At 31.3% G+C, this 18875-nt stretch overlaps 1 protein-coding gene and 1 pseudogene across 2 annotated transcripts; one reads left to right on the top strand and one right to left on the bottom strand.

The window, feature by feature from the left end:
- Nucleotides 1-355: 355 nt before the first annotated feature.
- On the bottom strand, nucleotides 356-15285 carry LOC139507600 (uncharacterized). Of its 2 annotated transcripts, none has more exons than XM_071295813.1 (8): nucleotides 15219-15285; nucleotides 11417-11605; nucleotides 10528-10622; nucleotides 8721-8894; nucleotides 5790-5971; nucleotides 4662-4718; nucleotides 4129-4188; nucleotides 356-1526 (listed from the first exon to the last, which is right to left on the bottom strand). In XM_071295813.1, exons 1-8 carry the CDS (start codon nucleotides 15268-15270, stop codon nucleotides 1400-1402), a joined length of 936 nt encoding a protein of 311 aa, XP_071151914.1. In that variant the 5' UTR covers nucleotides 15271-15285; the 3' UTR covers nucleotides 356-1399. The 2 variants fall into 2 exon arrangements, with proteins under 2 accessions (XP_071151914.1, XP_071151915.1); XM_071295814.1 differs by lacking the exon at nucleotides 15219-15285 and adding an exon at nucleotides 15106-15125.
- Nucleotides 15286-15616: 331 nt separating this feature from the next.
- On the top strand, nucleotides 15617-18181 carry LOC139507602 (uncharacterized; annotated as a pseudogene).
- Nucleotides 18182-18875: the final 694 nt, after the last annotated feature.

An 18875-nucleotide genomic window follows, 5' to 3' on the forward strand; every position in this document is an offset into this window, starting at 1 on the left:
TTATTTTGGATTCTTATCATTAGCAGTATTCATTAAACAATATTTTACATTTGGATGCCTTGTTACTTAACTTTTCTAATGTATACTGTAAATTCAGAAATTATTGAGATGTTTTTATTATTGCAAAAAATGCGACAGGGTTATCATCACAATAATCAAAACTCGTGTATTGAAATTTTTTATATCAATCAAACCAGATTTTTCTCAATATCGCAAAATTAAAAATTGCATTTTAGTCTAAAATGACATAATCACAATAACAAAATTGCATGCAATAATTTCTGAATTTACAGTAATATGACCATAAGTAGTCCTATTTTATTGTATTAATAGATAAAAAAAAACCAACAAAAAATTAAAATTGTACCCAGCATAGACTGTTTATTTCGAGTATCTTAATCATACAATACACAAGTTTATATACTGTAAAAAGAATTTACATAAAAATAATCACAAATCTGTTTCATATTCAATTAATAAAAATATATTTATAATTCCAAACATTTATGTCCTTTCTTACTGAATAATATGACAGTTATATTGCCAATTTTGTTACTCCATGACATTCAAAATTCTCAAATAAAAAATTAAAAACATGTTTTCATAAAAAATCTTAGTTTTAAAGACCATAATTTTGTTACAGAAGTCAGAATGAGGACAAATATAATGAAACTCAAATATGCAACTATTCATTATACAATATATACAGCACCTACAAATCTGCAAAGAGAATCTCAGATGTAAAAAAGAGGTGTCCAGGGGCTGTTCAATTTAAACTGATGTGGTTGGGTAAGAAGAGACTTCACAAATCCCCTAAAAAATAACATGCCCTGTCCATATTCTAGGACCTCATTGGCAGTTTTCTCATGTCATTTCTTGTAATATTTTAATGTTTTTTTTGTTATTAGGAAAAATTGGTGTTGATGGTAGATTTTTAATATTGATCATTAAATTTTATAGGCTTATGATAGTGCTTGGACAAATTGTATAGACACCTTACTTTTGTTGAATACTGTGAATTGCCCTTTCAGTGTTTGTATTTTTTGTTAGTTTTGCCATTGCTTTGCTGTCTCATTGACTATATCCCACATCTTCTGTTACTCATACATTCTAAAAAAAAAATTGTATACATCAAATGGACATACAACTATAAATGAATTCAAATAAAATGTCCTTGTCTCCCACAACCATTTTTATGCAATAGCCATGACAGAGGAACAAGATAATAAGACTCTTTAAATGATGGACAACATATTGAAAACATAGTCCAGATGAGGTAATTGATAATTTTAAATGCATTATGAAACGTGACTGCAGATCAGATATATCACCAAGTTTACTACCAGTGTGCATCATTCTCTTTCTCCACATTTTAAAATATGACTTTATAAATCAGGCATCACTTAGTAACCACTCTTCTTTGTCTTATGACTCTAGAATGCTTTGCTGTGTTTTTCCTCTTATTGGATGAAGATAGAACACATCTTTCGGGTAAGGATCCATTTGAGACAGGTTTAGTCTTTGTTCTGAAATAAAAAGGAATTACAAGACACAATATTTGAACTTGCACCACTAATATACCTGCAGATATTCTACATTTAGCTACACATTTTTCAGAGGGTTTTAATGCTTTAATTAAGTTGATAGAACCATGACAAATGTAAAAATTGGGGGCTTGAGCACTTTGATCCCTAAGTTTTTCTTCAAAATTGTCACCAAATGCAGGTTGTTGAATGCTGCAAGTATTTCATGAAAATTCAAGAGGAACAACTTTTCAAGGTACATGTATATGATATATATGATAACTGTATATTCAAAAACAAGAATGTGTCCAAATTACACGGATTCCCCACTCGCACTATCCTTTTCCATGTTCCATGGACCGTGAAATTGGGTAATAATCTAATTTGGTATTAAAATTAGAAAGATTATACTATAGGGAACATATGTACTAAGTTTCAAGTTGATTGGACTTCAATTTTATCAAAAACTACCTTGACCAAAAACTTTAACCTGAAACTCCCACTTTCATTTTCTATGTTTAGTGGACCGTGAAATTGGGGTCAAAAGTCTAATTTGGCTTCAAATTAAAAAGATTATATCATAAGCAACAAGTTTACTAAGTTTCAAGATGATTGGACTTCAGCTTCACCAAAAACTACCTTGACCAAAAACTTTAACCTGAAACTCCCACTTTCATTTTCTATGTTCAGTGGACCGTGAAATTGGGTCAAAAGTCTAATTTGGCTTTAAAATTAGAAAGATCATATCATAAGCAACAAGTCTACTAAGTTTCAAGTTGATTGGACTTCAGTTTCATCAAAAACTACCTTGAACAAAAACTTTAATCTGAACGGAGGGACGCACAGACGGACGAACGGATGAACGGACGCACAGACGAAAGGAGCCACAGACCAGAAAACAAAATGTCCCTCTACTATCGTAGGTGGGGCATAATAAAATGTATTCATACAAATAATGTGAGTGGTTGAGTTTTCAATAATTAATACTAGTATTCTGAATTCAATACATATAATTGTATGAGGATTTTTCTTAAATTGCAATAATAAATTATGAAATTTTTTCCTATTTATATTATTTTTAATAATAAATGAATGCAATTATATCTGAATTTACAGAATACTTGTAATTTACAGGATTTCCTTACTGTGTTGAAGACCCATTGGTGGCCTTCCCCTGTTATCTGCTGTTTGATTGGGTTGTTGTCTCTTTGACATATACCCCATTTCCATTCTCAATTTTATCTGAATTTGTACTAGACCAACATACTGAGTCAGATTGTTAACAGCGCACCAAAAATTATGTTACTATACCTAAACACACAACTTTGATGCTGAGCTGACAACTGTGCTTTCATAATGATATGATATGCTGCAGGAAACAAACCAACTATCTCCCAACTCAACCTTAACACCGAATGTCAACTAGACCATAACTTGCAGTCATAAATTTTTTTTGAGTATGATTATGGTACTCATTCATCAACCAATCAAAATACTGGATTTGATATTTTGAACACAAATTTTGTACTCACTCCCAAATACTGAGCAATTTTAATGACAGACAACCCAGATTTTTGATTATCCTTATTCAACAAACTGTGTACGATAACTTCTGTAAATTTTAGTCGATTTATCCCTTTCATAACCTGTCTATTATTTTTATTTAATCAATGTGTTTTTCGTTTGATCTCAGTTCCTTATTGGTCAAAATTTGATTATGAAGTCAAACTTTCTTGCTTTCCTCTGAAATTCCTATGGTGACATGAAAAAAAGGCGACCAAGCCTGATAACAACCTGTAGAAAGAAATAACACATTTGTATGTTGAAAAGAAGGCTCAAGATTGTCTGCATATCAATAAAAAAGCATTAAAAAACAGTTTCAACCACCAAATCTAGTGTAATATGTATCCACTCTCAACATTTAACTTTTAAATATTTAAAATGCTCAGATAGCCTCACATTTTGAATTTGAAAATTTAAATGCCTAGTTTAGATAAATATCATATCACACTCAATGCATTGGTAGACTCTATATATTATTGCTGTACTAACTTAAATAAACTTTATACTCCTGGAAAAAATGGGAAAATTTCTTTCTAAAGTTTCATAATTTTTTTTTAATAGTTCCTTGAAATGGTAGAAAAATGACACATACAATTTGTTGTAACAGCTGACACTGATGTCATGAGAGCTTTACAGATGATTCCATGAAGTTGTGTAGGCAAATGTAATATCTTTGGTTACCTTGCTTGCTAGCTGAACCATGAAGCAATCATTCGGTAAGGTATACGACCCTCCTATCGAAGTCCTAAAGACAGATAGATTGGTTATCTGTCAGACCGTCTACTCTTAAAGGAGTGTAGTTTACCTAATCTAATAATGACTTCACTTTTCAGCTAGCAAGCAAGCTTACCAAAGATACTACCTTAGCCTATACACTCAATGGAATCGGCTGTAAAGAAAGTATGAATGCATCTTAGTCAACTCTGTTTATGTAATAAATATGGGTTCATTTGAATATGAAACATTTTTTGTTGGTGTAACATTGAAATGTTGATACCAATGAAAAATATACACAAAAAAACTAAATTAAATCCACACATACCCTTTTCCTTGTGATTCTTGTTCTTTCTTAATCATAGTCTTGTCAGTAGCTCTTTGTTTCCTACAATAAATGAATGGCAACATACATCGCTTTTTCAGAATTTACTGTGTTCATAGAGCTAATAAGTTTAGAAATGATCCATGTTAACTTATTAGATCCTTTGAATAAACTTTGATTACTTTACCAATCTGTACCTAGCAGGTGCTGGTTCATGTGTGTAGATAACTTATTTAAAGTTTACATTGTAGTAAAATCCTTGTATGTTGTCTTTATACGAAGAACACTGGTGTTTTTATCCAGGGGAAAGATACCAAAAAGCCATTCAAACTCATCACTTCACAGGCTGCCAATTTTAAGTAGTTGTATAATGATACAATTTTAGATAAACTTTTCTCATTATTCAGGGTTGATTGACTTTATATAGATTTTATACTCTTTGGTCCACATTATATATACTATCTATAGTATTTATGACGCCAATTGAACAAGTTATGGGTGATTGGGACATGATGTGACCCTTGAGTAAAAATTACCTTTTAGTTTCAGATTCTTCTACTTCTATTGTTGACTCACTTGCTGTTTTTTGCTTCCTGAAAATATGACAATAAAAAATCTGAAATATCATAAAACGGACGTTACAAAATAATTCAAAACAAGTTCATGTGACGACAACTTCATGGTAAACAACCTTTATTTAAGAAATAATTGATGCAAGCTATACTTTATTGTAGTTTTAACATGGGTAGGTATATTCGTGATTATTTTTACCAGATAGATATTAAAACTACAATAAAGTATAGCTTGCATCAATTACTTCGATTCTGAATAGGACAATTAAGGTAATTTCTATGTCCGATAAGTATAAGTGTAAAGGCGTTTGTGTAGGCTCTTCCATGAACCTTTTTTGTTTGTAAAGAAGGAAATGGCTCGCACTGTGATTTTTCAGAGGGAGGAGTTTGAACAGCCAGCATGAGTCGTATCTAGGTCAAATATGTCAATTTCGGAATGCAACACATTACAGTCATAATAAATGAATAAGTGACATCATGTGCACCATTTAGGAGTTTGAAAGTGTTTTAAAGTTTAGGAAAAATATTAAGTGCATGATAATTTGATAAAATTCATTATTCTGAAGAAGTCAATATATGCATGCGCAAAATTTTATTGGATTTAGAGCATGGGTTTGTTCACAAAGCGAAAGAAGCACGTCATATTAGAACCAAAAGTTCAACCTAACATTGCAAATTTTGAAAAGTGGTCTGACCACCAAAATGTTAGAAAGGACTGACACAATTTTGGTATTTTGTAATAGAAACAATAGAGACCCAGCAGATTTTCTTCAAGTACATGTACCACCATGAATTTTGTTTTAGAAAATTCTGTAAAGAACTCTGTAAAACATTGAATGGATGTACAAAAACAAACACTCTAAACACAATACATTCCTATTATCTAAGCTGAAGTTTGAAAATGCCAATAATTTGATGAAATGTTATTTACGGTCTATACTTGTTGAACTTGTGTGGTTGTGTTGCTGTCTCAACACTCCCAATTTTAACATGCTGCAACCCTTGCTCTAAATTCGAGACATAACATACACAATGAAATGTTTTCAAATCTGAGGTAAAAAATATTATGAATTAGCTTAAAATTTTAAATACCTTTTTAATGAAAACTTTTTCCAACGAATAGCTTTTGCCATACGATTGCTGACTTGATTCTTGATATCACTTGAGCTGTCTAAGTCTGGGAAACTGTTTACCACATCAATAACTGCTTTTCCAAATAACAAATCTTTCTTACTTTTCAGTTCATACTGTTCAATTGTATTGAGGATGTATTTCTGGAAAAAACATTTTTTATATGTTTATTATGCTTGTTCAAATTGTGGTTTAAAAGGTAATATTAAAATTTTACTACAATGTTTTATTCAGAATAAATGTTTTATCTCAGAAAAAAGCTTAAAATATGAATAAAAACAAAAGTCATTACAAAAGCTGGGTTTTTTTTGGTAAGTAATATAAATAATTGAAATATCTTAAAAAAAAAAATCTTATAGGAGTGCTTATAGTCAGATTTGAAGATTCTTTAAATTTAACATAAAACAAGGAATAATTTGAAAGGAAATAGATTTTTTAGTTCTGGTTAGTTAATAAGAAATTTATGATGAAAACTAACCCTTTTTAGGACAGTTAATCATGCAAGAAAGTTAGTTTATTTGTACTGAAATTACAGAGGAATCAACCTGAACTATTTATTAGTTTGGTTTATAGTTTTCATCATAAAAATGAAATAAAATTGAGAATAGAAATGGGGAATGAGTCAAAAAGATAACAACTTAACCAAAGAGCATATAACAGCAGTTTATAATAATAATCACGCATTTCTTCTTTTTTCCAGAACTCAAAATTATTCCAGATTAAAATCACTCCATTTTTTTAGCAGAGTCTTGATAAACCTCTGCTTTTACAGAAAATCTTTATTTTGAAATTTACTTTATTTTGCAACTGTTGTTAAAAATTCATAGAAAATAAACCGATGCAAATGTTATTCTATCTATCATTGACCTATGCAGTCATGTTCATATGTTGTATTTATTTATTCTGAATGAAGATGCGCCCAATTCGTTATATTTACTAGAAAATATCCATTGGTTCGATTCTCTAAAGGAGCAGGTCCGGTAAGGACCGATTTTGGCCTCAAAGGAGTAGGTTCAGTAAGACCCCTTTTTGGCCCCAAAATATAGCAGTTTTACAAAATTGTGAAAATGTAATCTTTTATCTATTTATTGGAAAGAAGAATGCTTCTGCTACACAGATATTAGCTATTTTTTACAATACAATGCACATATATCGAGTTCTTACATCATTAAGTCATGCTAAATTACTGAAATCTTCACAATTTTCGCATTTTAGCTAAATTTTAGACGGTTTCTGTTTCAAATGAAAGTGGCCGCATTCGTGTTCATTCATAATATTGAAATGTAAGTTGTATTTGATGATAATACATAACATATATAAAGGTTGAGGATGAACACGGATGCGGCCACTTTCATTTTTGACAAAAACAATCTAAAAAGTGACGATTTTTTGCATATTTGATAGATTTTTCATATTTAAGCTTGAATTGGAGCATTTTTAATGACTTTATCAGTTAAAATCTTTCACATAAACTAATTGAATCAATTACAATAGACACTTAAGTGTTTAAAAAGTGTCCAAAATCTTTCATTAGATGAACCTGAAATTTGAGGCCAAAATCGGCCCTTACCGGACCTACTCCTTTCAGGTTAATCTGATGAAAGATTTTGACCACTTTTAAACACTTAAGTATCTATTTCATTTGAATCAATTAGTTTATGTGAAAGATTTTAACTCATATAGTCATTAAAAATGATCCGATTCAAGCTCAAATATGAAAAATCTACCATTTATGCCGAAAAATGTCACTTTTCAGATGGTTCTTGTCAAAATTGAAAGTGGCCGCATCCATGTTCATCCTCAACCTTTATATATGTTATTTATTATTATCAAATACAACTTACATTTTAATATTAAGGATGAACACGAATCGGGCTACTTTCGTTTTACACGAAAACTGTCTAAAATTTGACTAAAATGCTAGAATTGTGAAGATTTCAGTAATTTAGCATGACTTAATGGTGCTAGTACCCGACATATGTGCATTGTATTGTCAAAAACAGCCCATATTTATGTAGCAGAAGCATTCCATTCTCCAATAAATAACTAAAAGTTCACATTTTAACAATTTTGTAAAACTGCAATATTATGGGGCCAAAAAGGGATCCTACCGGACCTACTCGTTTGTGTGTAATTTATTTTTATATCTTCATGTTAAAATAGTAATTGTTTAAAGTTAGATATATGTGATGTTCATTCATATTTATATTTATGTATGTCTTGGAAAAGACTTTACTAAGTTGAATAACCAGCTGTGCCATGAGCCCAAGAAACAACCTTCGTCTTGTGTGAGAAGTTTTATGCAATAATCTTACATAGTTTCTGAGAAACGGCAAGACATGTGAAAAAAACAACTTTTTTACAAAAATTCAATTTCTCAAAAACAAAATTTCAAATCATCACCAAAAGATATACAGATCTTTAGATTAATATAACTAAGAAGTGTGTAAAGTTTTAAGCAATAGTCATTAATGGTTTTTAAGATATGATGCAACATGTGAAACCCCCCTCTTTTTAACAAAAACTCAATAGCTCCAAGATAAAATTTTGAATCATCACCAAAAAGTATACAGATCTTAAGATTAATATAACTAAGAAGTGTGTAAAGTTTTAAACAATTATCTTAAATCGTTTATGAGATATGGCACGACATGTGAAAAACCACCCCCCTTTTTTACAAAAAACTCAATTACTCTAAAATAAAATTTTGAATCATCACCAAAAAATATAGATCTTTGAATTAATATAAATAAGAAGTGTGTGAAGTTTAAAGCAATAATCAGAAATAGTTTTTGAGATACAGCGCGACATGACAGGCGTATAAAAACTTGTGGCTGATCAAATTGTCCTTTTTGAACAATAAAATATGTTTAAACTAAACTATGTTCATACCTGCATCACCGAATGGGCTAATGATCCCCTGGTGAAATATTCACTGGTTTCTGACTTCAGTCTAATAAAATCTAGTTCACTAGTCTGTACGGCCACTGATTCACGTTGGGCATAGCAGGCACACGATTTTCCCAACTGATAATTAATACAGCATACACAGTTAAATGGACACATCTGGAAAAAACATGGTTGTTAATAAAAAGGTTTTTTACTTAAATTTGTATCTAAACTACTGATAAACTATTTATTTACTTATCATTTCTTATACGTTTTCTTCAGATGACATAATTCAGATTAACAATGTTTACAACTTTCAGATAGATGTTGAAATTAGTATTTAAGGATTAGCAGTACATTTACTGTATTTGAAAATTTGCAACAGTCAATTTAGGATTTGTCAGCCACAAGGCAAGTCCCAACCATCAACTAAGTACCAAGGAACAGAAGGGTAAGGTTATAGCAATATAGTCTATATAACTTAAATATATTTCCCATATGTCTGATATAAAGCATCTCCTAGAAAATCTAGTAATAGAGGTCAGTCAGTTTTAAAGGTACCAAACCAGATACATAAAAGCATATAAACCTATCTAGCTATAGGGATATACAATGAAGATAAGGTTTTTGTCTGATTTTAATCATTATAAATAATTCAGTTCCAAAAGTTATAAATATTCACACTTTTAACCAAAACAATTAAAAAATAAAAAAATAAACTTTATCCAAAAAATTGTATTACTAGTAATTAAAATTAATCACCAAAGTTTAATCAGGATATGTCTTTAGGTATATAGAACCACTAATTCGGGACCGATTGGAAAGAACATACAAGAAAGTAGTACATATTTTAAACAAAATAGTTCCTACGCATAGCTATATCTTTGTCAATAGTGGGAATATTTAGGTAGCTTTTGTATCAAATGAAAGCTTGGTGAATTGGGATCACTGTAGAACCCTTGTTGAAAGTTTTACTTGAATAATAAAGAAGTATATGAAATTTTAATAGGAGGGCACATTTGGCCTGTTGTTCAGATCAGAAGTTCCTGTTTTTGTACTATCAAACTTCGGGGAACCAGTTAGCTCTAATATGCAATTAAAGGTATGTTGATTCTTTCAGCACAAGTCAAGGTAAGGTACAGTTTTGATATGAAATAACTGCCACTTTATTTGAACTTTTAATAAGACAAAGTAGCCATTAATGCTTGAAATTGAAAAATTTAACATAGAAACCATAGGGGCTATGTATTAGTGGTTTTATACCTTTACACATGTAAAAGAAGGATTATTTTTATTATTATTATTTCTCTATAACCAACTACCACATTTTGGTACGCATAATTTCAGATTTTTTTGAGAGATTTTGTTTGTTAATCAGCTAATGATTATGGTGACAAATATGTTGTTCAGTCCTCGTCATTATGATACTGGATACCCTTTTATTTTTGCTTAAAGCACATATAACGACTAAGATCAATGGAAAACTTAAAGGTGTTCTCATGAAAACATTTCAATTTCAATGAGCATTTGTTCATTAAATATATATTTAACTGGTAAAATAAATGATACTTTTTGCTTTTCTTTTTTTTCTTCACACATGTGCAGTTATTCAACTGATCTCCAAACTAGACAATTGACATTATTTTTTTATCATTGAAACATAGGTATGAAAGGTTAGAATTGAAAGCCCTTTCTTAATAGAAAGCAGGTATAATTTTTGCTGTAATACATTATACCTTACCACAGGATAGATAAATCTTTGGTAACAGACTGTTTATTCTTTTCTTGACATAATACATGTTGTACTTACAATTACCCGTCTACTGTAATCTGAGGCTTCCTCCTGCTCAATGTAGGGATTATAAGGTGCACCATTTACAGCAGGAATGGCATTTTCATTGGAACCTGATATATTGGTAGATGACAGATAGAAATTATTACAGAATATTTCTAAAAAAATACACAATGCAACAAGAAATACATAAAAGGGGTTGTCAAGTTTAATAGTTATTACTCTGTCTTGATGGTAAAAATTAATGTATTGGGTAACCAGGATTTTGTGTCTTTGAAATTGTAGTATCATAAATTTATTGATCAGAACAATGTTGAAAAATGAAAAAAACAGATTTTTAATTTTGCTTTGGATGATGTCTTTTTGGTCACGAAGAGGCTTCTATTAAAGATTTGTAATATTCCATGAAGATTAGACAAAGTTCATGATATGTCTATTATGTTCATTAATCAAGACTGAATTAACATGATTATGGCAGAAAAGGGAAGCCATAAAAATGTGTCATTAATCTCATTATGGAGAAAAGGGTTACTGTATATCTGCATTTGAAGATCTTAAAAACAACTATTTTTCACAAACTAAATCCAAAAAATTTCTAATGAGAAAGGTAAATTTAACCTCCAATTTGTCTGTAGGTATATAGACTGCAACAAAGTCTGATAGCAAATATATAATTGACTCAATACAAAATGTATTGTACAATTTGTACATGTACATCAAAACTAGAAGAAAATACAAAAATGTAAGTGTTTTGACCTTCCCTCTTTCCAATTTTTTTGTTCAGGAAAAGAGAAAAGCAGGGCCACATCTGCCTATGATCACTATTTTTAGCATAATGAGTTTTTGTGGTATAAAATTGCACTGTTTTATAACATGTATAATCAACATGTATGTATCACTAAGTTACCTTCCTTTGTATTGTTCTTTTTTGAAAGTCTCCTGGCGGCTGTTGTTCTTTTTTCATCATTATCCAACAACATTTCTTGTGCATCAGACTGAAAGTTGGTAACAGGTTTACAAGCACTGGAGCTTTTCCTTCTTGACATCTTACGTATTAACCCAATGCCTGTCTGTTTTGGTTTGGTTGTTGCTATATCTTAAAAATAAAATTAAACAAAACTTTTTAATTTAATAATCTGTATATATAACCTTTAACACCAAGGTATGTCTCACTCTGGCCTGCATTCAGAGGAATCTTTATTTTTTCTTGTGTCTCAATTTACTATACCGAGTGTTCATATAAATCTTAGCTTGTGTACCAATGTACATGGATTTGTTCTTTCTTCTTCAGTTGTACAACATGTACATGTACAACACTACTAGATACTGAAAATTATTTGTCGTTGCCCATGTAAATTTATCTTGTCATGCTTGTATAAAATATATTTGGCAATTTGTGTGCATATATAAACAAGTTCAAATAATTATAACGTCTGAAAGGCTATTATATTTTTTTGCTTTGACCCGGCACCTCACAGCTGTATTAAAGGCGTCAAAGCAAAAAAATATAATATCCTTTCAAGACGTCCTAATTATTTGGACTAATACATGTACAATACAAAAAACAAAAACAGAAGTGATTGTTGGTAAAGATGGACCACAAATTTCAATGGTCAAAATAGTACACATTTTCTATTACAATTATCATGTAGCTGCGGAACCGCAGCTATAAGTTTCTAATGCTTTTTTTTTCACTATTTGCAGACCGTCCCCGAATAGTAAAACCAAAGTGATGGAAATCACTCATGGAAAGATTAGAAGAGTAGTTTGAACAAAGTCGGGAAAAATGAACATTAATAAAGCACTATGCTGAAAATTGCTTTTCCAGTATTAGGATAAAATGAGCTCAAATTAAATAATATAGGTCTCTTAATTTGCACAATTTTATTTAAACTGCAGTTTATATCTTATCCAAATAATGTTGCCTGTTCTGAACATGTTTAAAAAAAAAACAAAAAAAAACTACAAATCAAAAATTCTTCTAATAAATGTTACCAGCTATCCTTGTGAGACATAAAATCTTGACCAACAGCTAAAACAAAGGGCATTTTGTAAGTTGGAACAGAGGTTATATGACATTGAAGATTAAAATTTGTAGAGTGCCTTTTGATCAATTTTTAAAGCATTTTTCAACACAGGGCATTGAATATGTACTTTTTCAACGTAAAAAAATTAAAAAACTTATTTTATTGAAATGTGGATTCTTTCTTGATTGCAAAAATATAAATTCACTTCTAATAAAAATTCAAATGACTAAAATAGACATAATGATTAAACTAATAATTAAAAATAATTAATTGTTATAATTAAAAGTTTTAAAATTTTAAAACTGTTTCAAGCCAATTTCTGATAAAAACAAGAATGTGTCCCCAGGGCCAAAATTAAAAATATGTTTGTTTCCCCTCTCCTCACCCGGGTCAAAAATAAGCCCCTGGGTCAAAAAATTATTTTCCACAAAAAAATTGTAATTATTTTTTTCCTGAAAATAATTTGTTTCCATTTATGGAAAGTGCTTGAAAGCAGAAGGATTGATAATCTAAATAAATACACTCAAATTGAGCACAAACAACTGATAAGTAGCCTGGACTGGACAAGTCAAACCATTCATGTGACCATGCTATGACAATCACATCCAGTTAAAAAAAAAAAAAAAAAAAGAACCTGCCTTCCTGGTCTGTTTACAAAGGGTAGACCCGGGGGAGGGGAATCAGACATTCTTTTAAATGTGGCCCAGTACACGGATGCCCCACTCACACTTTTAATGGACCTTGAAATTGTGGTAAAAACTCTAGTTTGGTATTAAAATAAGAAAGATCATATCATAGGGAACATGTGTACTAAGTTTCAAGTTGATTGGACTTTAATTCATCAAAAATTACCATGACCAAAAACTGTAACCTGAAGCGGGACAGCCGTACAGAAGGACGGACGAACGGACGCACAGACCAGAAAACATAATGCCCCTCTACTATCGTAGGTGGGGCATAAAAAAGTGAACTAATCTAAATTGTTGATTAATTACAGATGATTATTGGAAATTTATCAAGTAAACTATAGGCCTTACTTGAATACCTTTTATATATTCATATTTCACTTTTTTTTTTAAATATCTTGTTAATCCATTAATCTTTTATCTTTCAGATATAATTTACAGAATCACTTTATGTAATGTAGATCAAAACTTATAGGCAATGAATAAATCTATCATCCTTCTATATATCAAACATCTAAACATCTAATATATCTTATCAAACATCTAATATATACATTTGTGTATTCAATTATGAGGTCAAATATTTGTATATTAAGATGTAATGTATATTGCTGGGTCTGTATAATTATGTACATGTAAGTCTGAGATTGATAAATAATGTGGTCAATTTGATTGACAGTTAGGAGGTGGGACATTGTAATTAAAGGTATACCTTGTCTCTGGTTGTTTAGTGATAATGACAGTTGTCAATCAAACTAGTATTGTATCAATACCAAATTACCTAATCAAAATGTTTTTAAAAAAAACCTGCACATCAACACACCTTAATGACATACATTCTTGAATGAACTGCTCCAATAATATACTATTTTTTTCAGTTTATATGTGTATTATGTGCACATACATGAGAACCATGATAGGGAATTATATTTCAGTGTGAATACATTTAGTAACAGTAGCTAACATGTCGTGTTGTTAGGGAGGCCAGCGCCTTAGTAAAGATTTAGAACAAGTTATAATCTTTCCGAAAATAGCATAAGAGCTACGGTTCAGTAGCTTATTTATTTGTATGTAGCATGGCCATCTACTGGTATATAGACCACAGGGGTTTGTTACAATTTCCCGGGTTTACTAACCATACAAACCCCGAAAAAATTACTGATTTTTTCCAAGGGTGGTAAAGGGTTATTTCCGTGCAATGTGATCGCAGTTTTTATTTCACGTTCAACATGTTTTTACTTTTTTTTATTTGACGTTCGGTCGTGCAAGACATGTGCCTCGTTCAACATGTTCTGTTTATTTAATTTTACGATCATCGTGATTTCAAATGCTTTTTTTTTTCCAGTAATGTCAGTATTTTTCAAATAAATTTCAGACATAAAGCAGGGATTATCAAGAAAAAAATGATTGAATTTTGTTTTTTGATAAGACAGAAAGGCCTATGATTTTGTTCCTTTATTTGCATTTTAAAAGTTCAGAAATAGGGATTATTAAGTAAAACAGAAAGTTTATATATACAAGAGGACAGTGAATCAGTCACAAAAGGTTCACATCAAATCTTTATTTTTCGTGCAACATTCATGACAGAAACTATTTCACGTTGAACATGAAATGATGTTTATTTCCTGTTTTTTCCCGTGCATGCACCCCCCTTTACCACTCTCTTTTCCGCACATGTGTGTATAGTCTATAGACTTTGGCAAAACCAAGACATGAAGCATCCACTAAAAATATAATTTAATGTATCATTGCATGACAGACTGATAAAAAGGGTGTTTGATTATATAAAAAAGAATATGTGGTATGATTGCCTATGACTATGAGACAACTCTCCACAAGAGACCAAATCAAATGACACAGAAATTACAATTCTATAAGGTCACCATTTCGTTTACAGTTTCATGATTTGTAAGGTATGCACAATTTTGTCTTAACATCCAAATTAATATCATTTTGTTGTATTTGTTTAAAAGAATTTGACTGTGTTTAAAAATACCTATTTTAAAAATACCCGCGTGTTTCATGTCCCTCGTCCTATTTCCTAACATATTGATTAAATAACAAATAATTTGATTGGTCAGGGATAAACAAGTACTATTTTTCAAAAAGCTTGTCTGACTTAGACCAGTGGCGGATCCAGCCATTTAAAAAAAGGGGGGGGGGGTCCCAACCCAGAGTAAAGGGGGGGGGGGGGGGGGGGGGGGGTTCCAACTATATGCTCCCATTCAAATGCATTGATCGGCCAAAAAAAAAGGGGGGTTCCAACCCCCGGAACCCCCCCCTGGATCCGCCACTGTAGACAATTATACATATGTCTCTGTTAATATGTAGGGGCGAGTTTATTTATCTACTCTATACTTACTCTGGTTATGTTAATCCCTGTGCGCGCGCAGTCTTTTACGTGAACGGAAAACTCGATACTAGAGTAACTCTCAACATGGAGGACGAAGTTGACAACAACATGCAATGTTTCATGTTCATACAGAATATGACGGGCCTAGAAAATCTAGCAATGGCTAGACACACGCAACTGAATAATTTAGCTATAACAATAGCAGCATTGCTCCGTAGACCCCATGTTCCACGGATTACATGCTACGCAGAAACAGTTATTCCAACATTTGCTCCTGTTGATTTTCAATCTCATTTTAGGATCAGCGCAGAAACATTCGAACAAATATTAGATGTTTTAAAAAACGATCTCGTACCAGATATTGAGAGAGGGAAGGAGCCCATTGCACCAGACAAAAAACTTCTTATATTTTTATGTTATATGGCAAATATGGAGTCACATCGTGAAATTGGACACTATTTTGGTGTATGCAAGGCTTCAGTTTTTAACGTAATCAAGACAGTTGTAAATGCTATTTATAGATTATCGTTGATCATCTCAACGAGATTGATTTTCTCGCTTGAGCTGGTACAGCGAAAGTGAGAAAAGCAATCGAGTTGAGATGACCAATGATAATCTGTTTATCGCTATTTTAACTATGACGACGTTGTCAATTTCATGTCAATTTCGTTAGCAACGCCACGTGGCCTCCTTAGTTTCTAGCGATAATTTTTCCATCTCCAGCGAGAAGCATGATATGAAAATTATCACAAAAAAAGTTCAAAAGAAAAATGCAAAAAATAGCGATAAATTAAATAATCTCTGTTACGTAAGTTATCAGTCTAACTACAGACTAAGTATAGCTAGTCATAATAAGTAGATCTATATTATTGTCTAACCAAATTAAATGTACAGTGCTTATATAAATTTCTTTATCAAAAATACAATTTATATCGATGGCTCAGTAGAAAGCTTCAAACTTCAAGAAAAATGTTAAAAAAACACCATTTTACTTTGAGCATTATCATTTGCTTATTCTATTCTATCTCCCCGAGTTTTAGAGGATGCAACACACGGTTGTTCAGCTGCTAATCCCCGCCATCCGAAAACAGACTATAGATTAAAAGGGATATTTTTTTTTTTGAAAATATAAAATACCACATACGTATTTCAAGGAGTTACCTATCAATCGGAAGCATCTGGACCAAATAGTTAGGAAAATAGAGAACCAAAAAAAAAGCTTTTATAAAAGAAGGACTCATAACCAAATATATCGAAATAGGAAGCCAATTCCAAGCACTTAGGACATCTACCGTTTACAATCAATGACTTTTCTGGGACCGGTGGCAACATACCACTCCCTTTCACAAACAGATAAATGTGGTATTAGGGTTAAAAATTGTATAAGTTCAAAAATTAAATAGTTATGTATGCTACTAGTATTACATATGTATTATAAAATAAAATTCTATTTATCTCTCTCTTCAGTTGATCAAGTGGCCAAATCTCCAAGAACAGGATAGCATAAGTAGAGAATTTCAGCTGAAAAGTGGAATGGTGGGAATCATTGGTGCAATGGACTGCAGTCATATTCGCCTAGCATCATGTCCAAAGGGGGATTCAGACTACAATCGAAAAGGCTTTCCGTCCATGCAGTTGCAGGTAATATCATATATGTGCATCATGTTAGATTTTACCATTTACCTAGAATTTCGATTAGGTGATGTGCAATTTGAATACCAATGAAAATTATTTAAGGTGACTGAAACATAATTTAACTTAACCCCATATTTTTTTCAAATCTTACTGCATGTATTAGTGTTTACAATGTGATGAAAAATTCAGAAGCTGTCATGAATTTGTCCGAACTGGGACTCAACTTTGTTTGGAGAAAAGTATTTTTTCTAGTATAACAATTTGCAATTCACACGGCGTTTTTAGGTTTTAATGTATTGTGATAAACGAATGTGGCACACATCAACTGAACGTATTACCTAGTCTTATTCAATTCTCATTCCTATTTTCAGGCTGTTGTGGATCATAATCTTATGTTCCGTGATGTATACGCAGGATGGCCAGGCTGTACACATGATGCCCGAGTTTTTAGAAACTCCTCATTATCAGACAGGGCAGAAAATGGGAGAATATTTGGTTGCAACAAATTCCTGATTGCTGACAGTGCATATCCAGTTAAACCCTATTTAATACCTCCATTTAAAGATAATGGACACCTTTCAAACTTGCAAAAGAAGTTCAACAAGGTTATTTCATCTGCAAGACAAGTAGTTGAAAGGGCATTTGGCCTTTTAAAGGGTCGCTTCAGGCGTCTCCGAGAAGTTACGTCACATGAACCTTCAGCAATTGTTGGTATTATTGTATGTGGATGTATACTTCATAATTTGACAATAATTAACCACGAGGACAATTTATTGATGACAATCAAGATGGTCACCCCAATGGATTTCAAAATATTTTCAGAAATGATAATGCTGGAGTTAGAGTAAGGGAAAATCTTATGAGAACACTAGCATAAGTTTTCTGTGAGACAATATGGGTTAAAATGTAGAGTTCATTCAGAATGGCATTAGAAAGTGTTTTTGATTCTGTACGATCATTTTTGAAAATTAATTTTCAAAAGAAGACAAGCGCTCAAGAACTGTCTCTATAAAATGTGACCTTGATGTTTGACAAACATAATAATTATAGTAGATATCCCTTTTGTGACTGAAGCTTTTTTCTGTGCATTTATAATGAAAATCCATCCAGGCAAACTTCTTTTTTTTTAAAAGTTTATTCTGTAAAAACATCTTCAATTTTTATCTCATTTTGGAAATGGTGACCTCTGTGGATAGAAATTTGGAGAGGGTATTTGTAGTACCTGTATTACCACCATATCTTCTTTTTAATAAACCAAATGACCTCTGACCTACAAGTCAATACATTTCTGTGTTCTTGTCTCTTAGACATTTCATACTGATCATTTATGCAACTTACATGGATTATATATTTATATATATATATATCTTATAATTTTCAAGAATAACACAGTAATCATGGAAATGTTTAATCAACAAAATGGAAAAAAACACATTTTAACAGTACATAAACATATCTAAAACAAAAGTAAAAATTATAACAAAACTTAAATATCCTGATTTTATCAACAATTTCTGCACAACCTCATCTCACCTGCAAATCAAAAATTAACCCAGCCCATATATATCTGTGAGGATCTGAATTTGGTTAAACAAATTTATCAAAGTTTACAAAACTTAAGCATAGTTAACATTAAAATAATCGCAAAAAAAAAAGTCCAGATAT

Source organism: Mytilus edulis, unplaced genomic scaffold (assembly GCF_963676685.1).
Source record: "Mytilus edulis unplaced genomic scaffold, xbMytEdul2.2 SCAFFOLD_413, whole genome shotgun sequence".
Lineage (NCBI taxonomy): Eukaryota > Metazoa > Mollusca > Bivalvia > Mytilida > Mytilidae > Mytilus > Mytilus edulis.